The sequence below is a fragment of the Coregonus clupeaformis genome, chromosome 16, assembly GCF_020615455.1.
Source record: "Coregonus clupeaformis isolate EN_2021a chromosome 16, ASM2061545v1, whole genome shotgun sequence".
Lineage (NCBI taxonomy): Eukaryota > Metazoa > Chordata > Actinopteri > Salmoniformes > Salmonidae > Coregonus > Coregonus clupeaformis.
Window position 1 is genome coordinate 33,263,668 of NC_059207.1, and position 12,947 is coordinate 33,276,614.

The window sequence follows — 12,947 nt, forward strand, 5'->3', positions numbered from 1 at the left end:
ATGAAGATAGTTATTTTGTGTGTTTGTGCAGGGGGTTTGTGTACTGTCGGAATGAGGACTTGGAGCCCGGCTGGGTGGTGTTCAGCAGCGGGCGCCTTCTACATCGCCCCGCCTCCTTTGATGCCAAGCCTCATCAGCTGAGCCAGGTCATCGACCCCTTCACCCTGCAGGTACGGCAGCTGGCACCTAGCAACAGGCTTCATGATATCACTCATGATGACTCAATTACACTGACTCAGGCCAATACTGTATCTCTTCCAAAAGACTGACTGCTCTTTCTACCTGTCTCAGGTGTGCCAGGTTGTGCCCATGCCAGCCCACCACTTCCCCGTGGGCAGCAGCATGACCACGCTGCACCTGTGCTCAGATGGAACCTACCTGTACTGGGTGTGGTCTCCCGCCAGCCTCAACGAGAAGACCCAGAAAGGCCACTCGGTCTTCATGGATGTCTTTCAGCTATCGGTGAGGATGTTTCCCCTTTCAACCATGCTCAACAAGGCTCTTCCCTCCTTCCCATCTCTCACCCCTCTCTCCCTCCTCCCCCTGGTACAGACAGAGACAGGGTTGTGTGTGGCAGATGTCCTGCAGGAGAGGGTGATCCTGATACGGAAGGAGGGCGAGTCTTCCAAGTGTCTGAATGAGCTGCTGCTGAGCCGCATGTCACGCTTCCGCGCCTCCCACTCTGCAACGTTGGCCGCTCTCACCGGCTCTGCCATCACCAACACTGTCAAGGAGGAGCAGTCCGGTAATAACCTCACACTATTTAGATAGATATACAGTGCCTTCAGAAAGTATTCACACCTCTTGACTTTTTCCACATTTTGTTACAAAGTGGGATTACAATGGATTTAATTGTAATTTTTTGTCAACGATCTACACAAACGTTTGTTAAAAAAATCAAGAAAAAAAAAACCTATCTTGATTAGATAAGTATTCAACCCCCTGAGTCAATACATGTTACAATCACCTTTGGCAGTGATTACAGCTGTGAGTCTTTCTGGGTAAGGCTCTAAGATTGTGCAGCATTTGCACAAGCAGTTTTAAGTCAAAACTGTAACTCGGCCACTCAAACATTCACTTTCTTCTTGTTAAGCAACTCCAGTGTAGATTAGGCCTTGTGTTTTAGGTTATTGTCCTTCTGAAAGGGGAATTCATCTCCCAGTTTCTGGTGGAAAGCAGACTGAACCAGGTTTTCTTCTGGATTTCTTCTGTACTTAGCTCCATTCCGGGTTTCTTTTTACCCTGAAAAACTCCCCAGTCCTTAACGAAAGCATACCCATAACATGATTCAGCCATCACTATGCTTGAAAATATGGCGAGTGGTACTTAGTAATCTGTTATATTGGATTTGCTCCAAACATAACACTTTCTAATCAGGACAAAAAGATAATTGTTTGCCACATTTTTTGCAGTATTACTTTAGTGCCTTGTTGCAAACAGGATGCATGTTGTGGAATATTTTTATTCTGTACAGGCTTCCTTCTTTTCACTCTGTCAGTTAGGTTTGTATTGTGGAGTAACTAGAATGTTGTTGATCCATCCTCAGTTTTCTCCTATCACAGCCATTTAAACTTTGTAACTGTTTTAAAGAAACCATTGGCCTCATGATGAAATCCCTGAGTGGTTTCCTTCCTCTCCGGCAACTGAGTTAGGAAGGACGCCTGTATCTTTGTAGTGACTGGGTGTATTGATACACCATCCAAAGTGTTACTAATAACTTCACCATGCTCAAAAGGATATTCAATGTCTGCTTTTTTGTTGGTGTACTAATCTACCAATAGATGCCCTTCTTTGCGAGGCATTGGAAAACCTCCCTGGTCTTTGTGGTTTAATCTGTGTTTGAAATTCTCTCCTTGACTGAGGGACCTTACATATAATTGTATGTGTGGGGTACAGAGATGAGGTAGTCATTAAAAAATCATGTTAAACACTATTATTAAACAACTTAGTATGTGACTTGTTAAGCAAATCTTTATTCCTAAACTTATTTAGGCTTGCCATAACAAAGGGTTTGAAAACTTACTGACATTTCAGCATTTCATTTGTAATTAAATTCAGGCTGTAACACAACAAAATGTGGAAAAATTCAAGGGGTGTGAATACTTTCTGAAGGCACTAACAAAACAGTTTTTGTTTCACCCTCAGTTAAATGTGTGATATCCAGGAAGTGAAAATTATGATTGAATCTTCATTATCCTCATCACATTGCTCATTGTGCGATTCACACTTCAAATCAAATCAAATCAAATCAAATTTTATTGGTCACATGCGCCGAATACAACAAGTGCAGACATTACAGTGAAATGCTTACTTACAGCCCTTAACCAACAGTGCGTTTATTTTAAACAAAAAAAGTAAGAATAAAACAACAACAAAAAAAAGTGTTGAGAAAAAACAAAGAGCAGAAGTAAAATAAAGTGACAGTAGGGAGGCTATATATACAGGGGGGTAACGGTGCAGAGTCAATGTGCGGGGGCACCGGCTAGTTGAGGTAGTTGAGGTAATATGTACATGTGGGTAGAGTTAAAGTGACTATGCATAAATACTTAACAGAGTAGCAGCAGCGTAAAAAGGATGGGGTGGGGGGGCAGTGCAAATAGTCCGGGTAGCCATGATTAGCTGTTCAGGAGTCTTATGGCTTGTGGGTAGAAGCTGTTGAGAAGTCTTTTGGACCTAGACTTGGCACTCCGGTACCGCTTGCCGTGCGGTAGCAGAGAGAACAGTCTATGACTAGGGTGGCTGGAGTCTTTGACAATTTTGAGGGCCTTCCTCTGACACCGCCTGGTATAGAGGTCTTGGATGGCAGGGAGCTTTGCCCCAGTGATGTTCACATCCCTTTGTTGTGTGTTGACTCATGTCTGTGCTCCTCTTCCACAGCAGTAAACACTAGCTGTGGCCTCCCTCTGAAGACTCTTAGAAAGACTCCCATGTATGTGTGTGGGACATCCCTGGTGATGCTGGCATCTCCGCCTGGCGTGTCTGGCAGCTCTGCCACACGTTCCCTGTTTGGAGGCACCAGTGGCTTGTCCTCCCTGAAGAGTAAGAGCAGACATGTTCATCTTCACTGTAAATCTCTCTTGTGTTTTAGGCAAGTCCCCTTTTTACTGTTAGTGGTATATTTGTTGACTGCTTTCCTCTCTTTCTCCGACCAGTCCTCTCCTCCAGTCTGGCATTCAACCTAGTTGATGGTCAGTTCAGCAGCCGGGCAGACCTCATTGATGCACCTGGCAGTTCTCTGGGCAGGGGTGCCCAGGTGGCAGGGCTAGGTAAGCTCCTGTTCAGAAATTACATTTTAAAATATTTTTTTAATACATAAGTGCAGCGTTCTCAAAGTAGCGCTTATGTGACATTTGTGTTGTAGGAGCCTGCTATGACGCTCTCAACAACTTGATCTGGACCTGCTCCAGTGACTACATGGACCAGTGGTGTAACCCTGGCAACCAGGCCTTCCATCACGTGTGCTATAGGCTTGGTGTCAGTCATGTCATCAAGGAACCCAAAGGTAACCAAAACAGTTTTACTCCTGTTTAGAAAACAACGTTGACCTCAAATAATGTGCTGCAGAATTATAGGCTGAAGAGTGTCTCAACCAGCTTCTTCATTTAAGTCAAATCGTACCGTTAAGAGTTGACTACCCCTCCCTTCCTCGCTCCCTGCTGCAGAGGAGACAGTGGCCACCGGAGAGGTGATAAACCAGCTGCTTCACCATGTGGGTGCCATGTGCATCCACCAGCTCAACCTGCTGGCAGCCAGCAGCAGCAGCTTGCCCCTGGGCACCCTCATGGGCAAGCAGCACCCCATCGAGGCTCGCCACTTCAGCAGCATCTGTGACATCATGGAGAAAGCCATGGTCAACAGGGACACCTGCATCATCCGCTGCATCCTGGTGGTGTTCCAGGTACGGTGGAGCTGGAGAACCAGCCTGCTACTGCAGGGGTATTCAATCGGTATTGAATTTTATGAACATAGCTAGCAACAACAGAATAAACAAAGTATTATTTCTTATTATGTCAACTCCTAATATTGAGCAAATTACACTCATTGGAGCCAATTACACTCACTTGAGTATCTGACATAGGCTTTGAAAAATCACCCACGACTAGGCTACCAGTGCGGCAAATGGCTGGCTGGTTGTAAGCTTTCTTGACTTTTGTTTTTGCCAACACATGGCTAACCTTTGTTTAACCAGCTGCTGTTAACGAAAATGTGTTTGGAGTTACCTTTCTAGCTAATAGGCTATGTTAAAGTTTACACTTCCTCTTTCAATTAAAATGTGGGGAGGTCAAAATAATAAATAAAATATTTACCAAATCTATTCATTTGAACATCTTGAATACTTCTCCTTGCCATTATCATTCACTGATGACAAGACGTGATTTTAAAATGTTGATTTGCTAACGTATGATGGGGTCCCTGGGTCGCCGGTTTGCCTGGGAAGGTGTCCCTTGGCCAGTCAAGTTTGAAGACCCCTGTGCTACTGTGATGCTACCTGGAGTCCAACTGATGTATAAATCACTCATTTTTACACATTGGTGTTTGCTGTTCAGGTGGTGTTCAGGTTCTTCAACCCTCAGTCACAGCAGAACAGGGAGAGCGTGCGGCGTTCAGGTCTGCTCCTGTGGCAGCTGCTCATGGCTCCTGTGGATCAGATCGGAGCAGAGATCCAGGGAGAAGTGTGCCTGGCTATCAGGTGAACACAACTCAGTACAGCACAAAACCATAACCATAAACACAGGACACATATAAAGACATTAACTTTGAGACAACTATCTGTCCTGTGATTGACACCTACTGTCATTGTCTATCTATCCTTCCTTCTCTATAGCTCGGGTTTGAATACCTTGTATCAGGGGGAGACTGAACTCAGTAACCTGCTGAAGCTGGTCCTGACAGAAGGTGATAGTTGCAACCTACTCATTGGGTTTTATGCACACTCTTAACACACATTCCAATCATGTTTGTATCTCAAATACCTGGTACACTGGAAGTATTGAAGGAGTTCTATGTGCTCTTTAGGGGAGAGGAACAGTGGTCTGTCTCAGCTCCGCGATGTCATCCTCACCAACCTGGCTGACCAGCTGCAGAAAAATCGATTTGGGAGTGATGAAGATGACCACTACAGGTAGAGTCCAGCTTTTGCAGACATTTGCTCAACACTTTTTGCAATGTCTTGTATTCCTGCTTGAAAAATAACTCTCAATTCCTCCCCTAACCAGAGCTGAATGGTTTCACTGAGTAACCTGATGCCATAAAATGTTCTATCCCATTAAGAATAATGCAATATGACACTCTCTCTCTGTGTAAGAGGGTTGTTCAGCTGAATCAGTCGGATTATCTCTCTCCTGTGTTTCCCCTTCAGACTAAGTGATGAACTCCTGCACTGCATCCTGAAGACCGTTGTCCGTGAATCCTGCCTCCTTATCACTAAATGTCAGACTGTCGCAAGGGACGACTTCCAGAAGCTTCTCTCCACTGTGCCAGTATGTGTCTCTGTGTCTGTTCAACAACACCAGTATGTGTATTTGTCTCTCTCTGCTCAACTACACCAAGGAGCATCTGTGCCTGGGCTTTGTCTGTTGTCCAATCAGCAGTAGGTTGTGTGTTAGCTGTTGCATACTGACTTGTAGTCCCCCTCCCTCCTTCCCCTCTACCAGGTGGCCTCATCAAGCCTGCGCTACCTCATGGCCGTTCAGAACCACTTGCTTAGCAACACCATTCTGATCCGCCCCGATGACAACGATGACAGTGACAGCTCCCTACAAGAGGAAACAATGAAGGTACAGGTAAACACCCCTTTTGAATACCCCTACTGCTGTCTGTCCATGTGGAGTCTCTCTCTCTCTCTGTGTCTCTCTCTCTCTGTGTGTCTCTCTCTCTCTCTGTGTCTCTCTCGCTCTCTCTCTCTGTGTCTCTCTCGCTCTCTCTCTCTGTGTCTCTCTCGCTCTCTCTCTCTGTGTCTCTCTCGCTCTCTCTCTCTGTGTCTCTCTCGCTCTCTCTCTCTGTGTCTCTCTCTCTCTCTGTGTCTCTCTCTCTCTCCTTGTGTCTCTCTCTCTCTCTCTCTCTGTGTGTGTGTCTCTCTCTCTCTCTCTCTCTTCTCTCTCTCTCTCTGTGCTCTCTCTCTCTCTCTCTCTCTCTCTCTCTCTCTCTCTCTCTCTCTCTCTCTCTCTCTCTCTCTCTCTCTCTCTCTCTCTGTGTCTCTCTCTGTATCTGTATCTCTCTTTCTCTCTCTGTCTCTGGGGCCTGAATTGCTGCAGCAATAGAGCAAGGATATTCAATCGTGACAGCATAGCCACCGCATTTAGCATGTTCAACAATAAGCCCTTTTTTATTACAAACACCTAAACTTATTTTTGTTTAACCTTTGTTATAGTGTTGATTTGTAAACAAGTTCAGAAGTTATGTATTAATGACGTGTGGTCGTTTTCCTGTTAGAAACAAGTAGGCACTGTTACGGAAGCGTTGCCTTTTCTCTGTGTGTGGTTCCCAGGAGTTGCAGACCAGCATCCTGTCGCTGGCCACCAAGATCCTGATGGGGTGTGACGAGGTGCTGGAGACCCTGCAGCAGGTGACCGCCGCCCTCATCAACAGTGACATCACCGACCGAGAGACCAGGTGACCCTCACCCCTCTACCTCTGCTTTTCCTGTTACCTGTCAACCTGTCATTTTACCCCTTGTCTGCCTACCCCTAACTCTCTTGACCTTTTGCCTGTGTATCTGCATGTTCCCCTTGTATGCATATGAATCCCTTTCTATGCATTTCCCTTTCTGTCTGCCTCTCTCTTCTACATACCTCTCATCCCACTTTTCTCTCTCATCCTCGTTCCTCCGATTCGTCTCTCATCCTCATCCCTCCTCTTCCTGTCTCCTCTTCTCTCCCCTCTTCCTCGCTCCTCCCGGTCCGCAGGCTGAAGGGCTTGGAGCAGATTACCAAGGCTACCATGCTGGGGCACCTGCTGCCAGTGCTGCTCACCTCTCTGATGCACCCCAACCTGCAGACACTCAATTTGGCTGACGCTCTCATGCCCCAACTAGTGCAGCTAGTCCTCTACACCAGCCAGGTGGGGGCACTCAAGCAAACAGACCCGTCTAACCTCAATGTAGATATTCTTCTCTAGATTAGAAGTTCTGTCTGTCATCTCTGGTTTCTGTGGTGGAAGATGGGTAGACGTGTGATGATTGTTAATTGAATGTTGATGATAGTTGGGAAGGAGAATTAGTATATATTTATAATATGGGTTTCTCCTGGTCATTTCCCAGACTGCTCTGCTGCTGAAGACCCAGTCTCCTCTCTTAACTGACAGCACTCCACTGGTAGGAGGGCCGCTGGGCCAAAAGATGCCTGCTGCTGATGACCGGTAAGTGTACACACGGTCCTCTGTAGGCAAGATTTATCAGGATCATAAGCCTGGTTTTCCAAGTGTGTTTGTGTATCTCTGTCCCTGATGACTGTTCCTCTGTCCTGCTCCAGCTTTAGAATCCTAGATGAGCGGGAGGAGCCAGGCTTCCTGACAGGCCTGAAGATCCCTGCCCCGTGGGCTGCTGGGAAGACGGTGGAGACGGTCCACCCGGTGCGAGACAACTATAAGTTCAAAGAGACGGTACACATCCCAGGAGCACGCTGCCTCTACCTGCGCTTCGACTCCCGCTGCTCCTCACAGTACGACTACGACAAGGTGACCAATCCCTGCACCTCTACACCCCACATCACATTTCCATATTAAAGCTGTGGCATAACATGACTAATCTAGTTTGTCATTGCAAAGCTCTATGAGGAAGAGTATTTACTTGGTCTTTTCTCTCTGGTTTTCCAGTTGGTGATGTATGCCGGGCCTAACACTAACAGTCGCAAGGTGACTGAGTATGGAGGCAACACTCTGGGTTATGGCAGTCGCAGTGTACTGGGGACAGGTTGGCCCAAAGACCTGGTCAAGGTGGAGGGAGACACAGTGACGTTTTCCTTTGAGATGAGGAGTGGGCGCGAGCACAACACCCCAGACAAAGCCATGTGGGGGTTCTCCTGCACTGTCCGAGCCCAGGTACACATAGCTGTGGAGTTAGATCACTGCACTGTTGTAAATACAGCATGAGTTCTGGCATGTTGCTGCCATGTTTGACATACACAACCAGACATTGTTACATTGTTACATAGATCTGTCTCTGTTTTCCCGCTACAGGAGTCATCAGAGGATGTCTCTGGGGGTCTCCCCTTCCTGGCAGACCTGGCGTTGGGTCTGTCTGTACTAGCCTGCTCCATGCTCCGCATCCTTTACAACGGACCTGAAGTAACACGAGAGGAGGACGCCTGCCATGACCTGCTCTGCTCCAAGCTGCTCCAAAGGTGACACAGCATAAATGGAGAATGATACAGAGCACACACTATAGATAGCACAAATGCACTGCAGTGTAGCAGCACAGTCATATACAGCTATAACCAACTTAATAAGTTGGTAAAATAACACAGGTGACACAGTGGCAGAGAGTGGGTACCAGGACAGCAGAGACTAACTGCTGTCTATTTCCTTCAGGTGCCAATGGCAGGTGGAGACTAATGGTGCCATCTCTCCAGCCCTAACCCCCAGCCCCTCGCCCCTACCCCTCACCATCGAGGAGGACCGGGAGTTCACCTACCCCTCTGACGTGCTCATCCCTCACCCGGGCCTCATGCCTGGGGCCTACTTTGACCTGCCCCGCATCCGCCTGCCTCCAGGCATCATGAGCCGGCTAAGAGAGGTGTCCGGCAGGGCGCGGCCACAGTTCCGTCCCAGCATCAAGTAAGAAGGGGTGATGATATATACGGCAGGAATGCACAACTGCCATTCTAATTCTATTTTAACCAGTCATTACTGCCTATCCTCACCCACTTTCTCTCTGACTTGCCCTTGTCAGGGAGGTGATCAGGCCAGACGTTATGGAGGAGGTCATAGTGTCCTGTGTGATAAAGCACCTGACGCTGGTGGATGCTCTCCAGTCACTTGTCAACTTCCAGTACCGTGAGGAGCACGCTGAGGAGTACGACCTGCTCTGTAAGATCATGGCCGAGACTTTCAAGAAGATCAACGCCATGGAGCGCCAGCTGCAGGTACATAAGTGGCTAGTATAGCCTGCTTTTCCCTCTCAAAGTGTGTATGTGTATAACCTTGTCTGTTGCCCTCCCTCAGAGTGTAGCAGAGCTGGAGCAGAAGTGGCAGAATGAGGTGGAGGAAGCTCAGCAGGGAAAGCTGGAGAACAATGCTCCTTTCTTCCATGACTATCACTTCTTTGAGGTACGCATCCCTTTACCTCTAATTCTCCACAGATTCTCATAAAGTTGTGCACTGTTCAGCAAATATCATTTGTTTTTGTTTCTCCAGAACAAAATGAAGGAACTTGAATTGCTTTGTTCACTGAAGGAGGTCCCACTGGACTGGAGTGATTTGGAAAACGTTGTCCTCACACTGAGGTAAGACATTGGAGAAGAGCGAAGTGACGATACAGATGTTAGACTGCTGAGGTAACATCTACATTGCTTAGATGACATATCTTCCTCCAATGTTGTCTTCTGGTTTATCATCTGCATTTGTCCACAGGGAGAAGTTCTTCCAGGAGGTGAACTCCATCCACCTGAAGAGTGCTGTGCCGCTGGCCAAAACCAAAGCCCTGGTGAAGAGCCTGATGAACCGCACAGAGCTGCTGCTCCACGTCACCATCGCTCCTCACTGCAGGAGCCTGACCACCACGCCTGCTGGCACGCCAGGTACCCCTCAGTTTACACCTCCACATCCTACACCCCCTAGCCTACACCTCCACAGCCTACACCCCCTAGCCTACACCTCCACAGCCTGCACCCCCTAGCCTACACCTCCACAGCCTACACCCCCTAGCCTACACCTCCACAGCCTGCACCCCCTAGCCTACACCTCCACAGCCTACAACTCCCTAGCTTACACCTGCTTCTCTATAGCCCTCTCCTGATTTACTTTGACTGCCTGCATGTAGTATGATAAAATAGAGGTAACCGATTCTGGTTTTTTGTTGTTGTGTGGCAGCTTGTAAGTCTGTGTCAGACACTAAGACGGTGGTCCCCGGGGTGAAGCAGCCAGTCTTCCTGCGCAGCATGTCTGCACCCTCTGACCTGGAGATGATCACCAACCAGGACCTGGAGTTCCCTCACAGCAGCCAAAGGTTCACTGTCCACTGAAATCTCTTTGATACAGAGAAAGTGGATTACAAGCATAACTACACTAAGTTGATGATGAATGGAGAGAGTACTCACCCCTCTACTTTGTTCTCCTCTACTATAGGAGGCGACACCACCCCACCAGTCACCGCAGCAGCTCCTTCACACTGCTGCAGTCTCTAGCCATGGAGGACAGCCGGGACAAGCCAACGTACAGTGTGCTGCTGGGACAGCTCTTTGCGTTCATAGGGACCATGCCCGACCAGTCTGTAAGTCCAGTCCTCCGCCACAGTCACTGCACATTGAATTCTGTGTTTTTGGTGCCAAACAATTAGAGAAGTTGAGTCTATTCATATTTTACCCTAGTTCTGCCTCCTACAGGTGTCCAGCAGCAGTTTCCTGTCTGCGGCTCAGACACGGTGGAGGCGGGGCAGCACGAGGAAACAGGCCCTGGTTCACATGAGGGAGCTGCTCACTGCTGCAGTCAGGGTGGGCGGGGTCACTCACCTGGTGGGCCCTGTTACCATGGTGCTGCAGGGAGGGCCCAGGTAAGGGATGGACACAAAGTTTCCTTTCACAATATAACAATGCAATTGAATTATATTTAACACTAAACAATAACTTGACAGATATGAATGAATATATATATATACATTAAAGATGGAAAAGGAATCAAACGTTATGTTTTTCACCCACAACCCCCCCACAACAACTATTACAACAACGAAAAAGGAAAAACTAAACACAAAACAAAAGACCCTACCCCTACCAGTCATTTATGTATGTATGTAGTCTATCAAGTCATTTGCATATTGTATTCTCTTTTTATCTTTACATTTTACATTTTAGTCATTTAGCAGACGCTCTTATCCAGAGTGCAAAAATGTTCATACATTTTATCTCTAAGAGAAAATGTCCCCAGATGTCAGAAAAGCTATCGAATATACCATTAATTTTATAAGGCAATCTTTCATACGAAGTTTTTGCCAGGGCTATGTACCATTCCTTATATAAGGGAGGGTCCTTCTCCCTCCGGTGTCTCAAAATGACTATTTTGGCTGTGGTTAAAGCAACGGTTAGCCAGTTTAAACATGAGCTTCTCAGTCTATCAAAATCCTTAGTGATATTCAGTAATAGCAAAGCAGGTATTGTGGTACTCTGAGTATCCCCAATCTTTTCCATTACCCTCTTTGCAGTCATTAAGGTTTCGAGGCTGACGTTTGGCAACTCGAACCTTCAGCTCCCTCCACAGATTTTCTATGGGATTAAGGTCTGGAGACTGGCTAGGCCAATGTGCTTCTTCTTGAGCCACTCCTTTGTTGCCTTGGCCGTGTGTTTTGGGTCATTGTCATGCTGGAATACCCATCCACGACCCATTTTCAATGCCCTGGCTGAGGGAAGGAGGTTCTCACCCAAGATTTGACGGTACATGGCACCGTCCATCGTCCCTTTGATGCGGTGAAGTTGTCTTGTCCCCTTAGCAGAAAAAAACCCCCAAAGCATAATGTTTCCACCTCCATGTTTGACGTGGGGATGGTGTTCTTGGGGTCATATGCAGCATTCCTCCTCCTCCAAACACGGCGAGTTGAGTTGATGCCAAAGAGCTCGATTTTGGTCTCATCTGACCACAACACTTTCACCCAGTTCTCCTCTGAATCATTCAGATGTTCATTGGCAAACTTCAGACGGGCCTGTATATGTGCTTTCTTGAGCAGGGAGACCTTGCGGGCGCTGCAGGATTTCAGTCCTTCACGGCGTAGTGTGTTACCAATTGTTTTCTTGGTGACTATGGTTCCAGCTGCCTTGAGATCATTGACAAGATCCTCCCGTGTAGTTATGGGCTGATTCGTCACCGTTCTCATGATCATTGCAACTCCACGAGGTGAGATCTTGCATGGAGCCCCACGCCGAGGGAGATTGAAATTTTGTGTTTCTTCCATTTGTGAATAATCGCACCAACTGTTGTCACCTTCTCACCAAGCTGCTTGGCGATGGTCTTGTAGCCCATTCCAGCCTTGTGTAGGTCTACAATCTTGTCCCTGACATCCTTGGAGAGCTCTTTGGTCTTGGCCATGGTGGAGAGTTTGGAATCTGATTGATTGATTGCTTCTGTGGACAGGTGTCTTTTATACAGGTAACAAACTGAGATTAGGAGCACTCCCTAATCTCAGCTCATTACCTGTATAAAAGACACCTGGGAGCCAGAAATCTTTCTGGTTGAGAGGGGGTCAAATACTTATTTCCCTCATTAAAATGCAAATCAATTTATAACATTTTTGACATGCGTTTTTCTGGATTTTTTGGTTGTTATTCTGTCTCTCACTGTTCAAATAAACCTACCATTAAAATTATAGACTGATCATTTCTTTGTCAGTGGGCAAACGTACAAAATCAGCAGGGGATCAAATACTTTTTCTCTCTCACTGTATATACACATACATACATACATACAGTGCATTCGGAAAGTATTCAGACCCCTTGACTTTTTCCCCATTTTGTTACGTTACAGCCTTATTCTTAATTGGATTAAATAAATAATTTTACTAATCAATCTACACACAATACCCCATAATTACAAAGTGATAAACGGTTTTTATAAAGTTTGAAAATGTATAAAAAATTATAACCATAAATACCTTATTTATAAACATATTCTGACCCTTTGCTATGAGACTCGAAATTGAGCTCCGGTGCATCCTGTTAACATTGATTATCCTTGATGTTTCTACAACTTGATTGGATTCCACCTGTGGTAAATTCAATTGATTGGACATGATTTGGAAAGGCACA

At 46.6% G+C, this 12,947-nt stretch overlaps 1 protein-coding gene across 3 annotated transcripts in view; it reads left to right on the forward strand.

Moving 5' to 3' along the window:
• The window catches only part of LOC121584859 (probable E3 ubiquitin-protein ligase HECTD4), a 59,882-nt gene that overhangs the window by 11,604 nt on the left and 35,331 nt on the right, over nucleotides 1–12,947 (forward strand). The window contains exons 6-31 of one of the 3 annotated variants that reach the window (XM_041901034.2): nucleotides 32–170; nucleotides 292–462; nucleotides 553–745; nucleotides 2,878–3,039; nucleotides 3,153–3,266; nucleotides 3,362–3,502; nucleotides 3,663–3,898; nucleotides 4,548–4,690; nucleotides 4,826–4,896; nucleotides 5,017–5,122; nucleotides 5,360–5,480; nucleotides 5,655–5,783; nucleotides 6,488–6,612; nucleotides 6,906–7,059; nucleotides 7,259–7,356; nucleotides 7,470–7,674; nucleotides 7,813–8,037; nucleotides 8,176–8,339; nucleotides 8,527–8,772; nucleotides 8,888–9,080; nucleotides 9,160–9,264; nucleotides 9,352–9,440; nucleotides 9,568–9,734; nucleotides 10,027–10,162; nucleotides 10,282–10,426; nucleotides 10,539–10,705. In XM_041901034.2, the coding sequence (XP_041756968.1) occupies nucleotides 32–170; nucleotides 292–462; nucleotides 553–745; nucleotides 2,878–3,039; nucleotides 3,153–3,266; nucleotides 3,362–3,502; nucleotides 3,663–3,898; nucleotides 4,548–4,690; nucleotides 4,826–4,896; nucleotides 5,017–5,122; nucleotides 5,360–5,480; nucleotides 5,655–5,783; nucleotides 6,488–6,612; nucleotides 6,906–7,059; nucleotides 7,259–7,356; nucleotides 7,470–7,674; nucleotides 7,813–8,037; nucleotides 8,176–8,339; nucleotides 8,527–8,772; nucleotides 8,888–9,080; nucleotides 9,160–9,264; nucleotides 9,352–9,440; nucleotides 9,568–9,734; nucleotides 10,027–10,162; nucleotides 10,282–10,426; nucleotides 10,539–10,705 (3,945 nt within the window). The remainder of the gene's footprint in view (nucleotides 1–31; nucleotides 171–291; nucleotides 463–552; nucleotides 746–2,877; nucleotides 3,040–3,152; nucleotides 3,267–3,361; nucleotides 3,503–3,662; nucleotides 3,899–4,547; nucleotides 4,691–4,825; nucleotides 4,897–5,016; nucleotides 5,123–5,359; nucleotides 5,481–5,654; nucleotides 5,784–6,487; nucleotides 6,613–6,905; nucleotides 7,060–7,258; nucleotides 7,357–7,469; nucleotides 7,675–7,812; nucleotides 8,038–8,175; nucleotides 8,340–8,526; nucleotides 8,773–8,887; nucleotides 9,081–9,159; nucleotides 9,265–9,351; nucleotides 9,441–9,567; nucleotides 9,735–10,026; nucleotides 10,163–10,281; nucleotides 10,427–10,538; nucleotides 10,706–12,947) is intronic. The other 2 variants (XM_045225692.1, XM_045225693.1) reach the window with 2 other exon arrangements.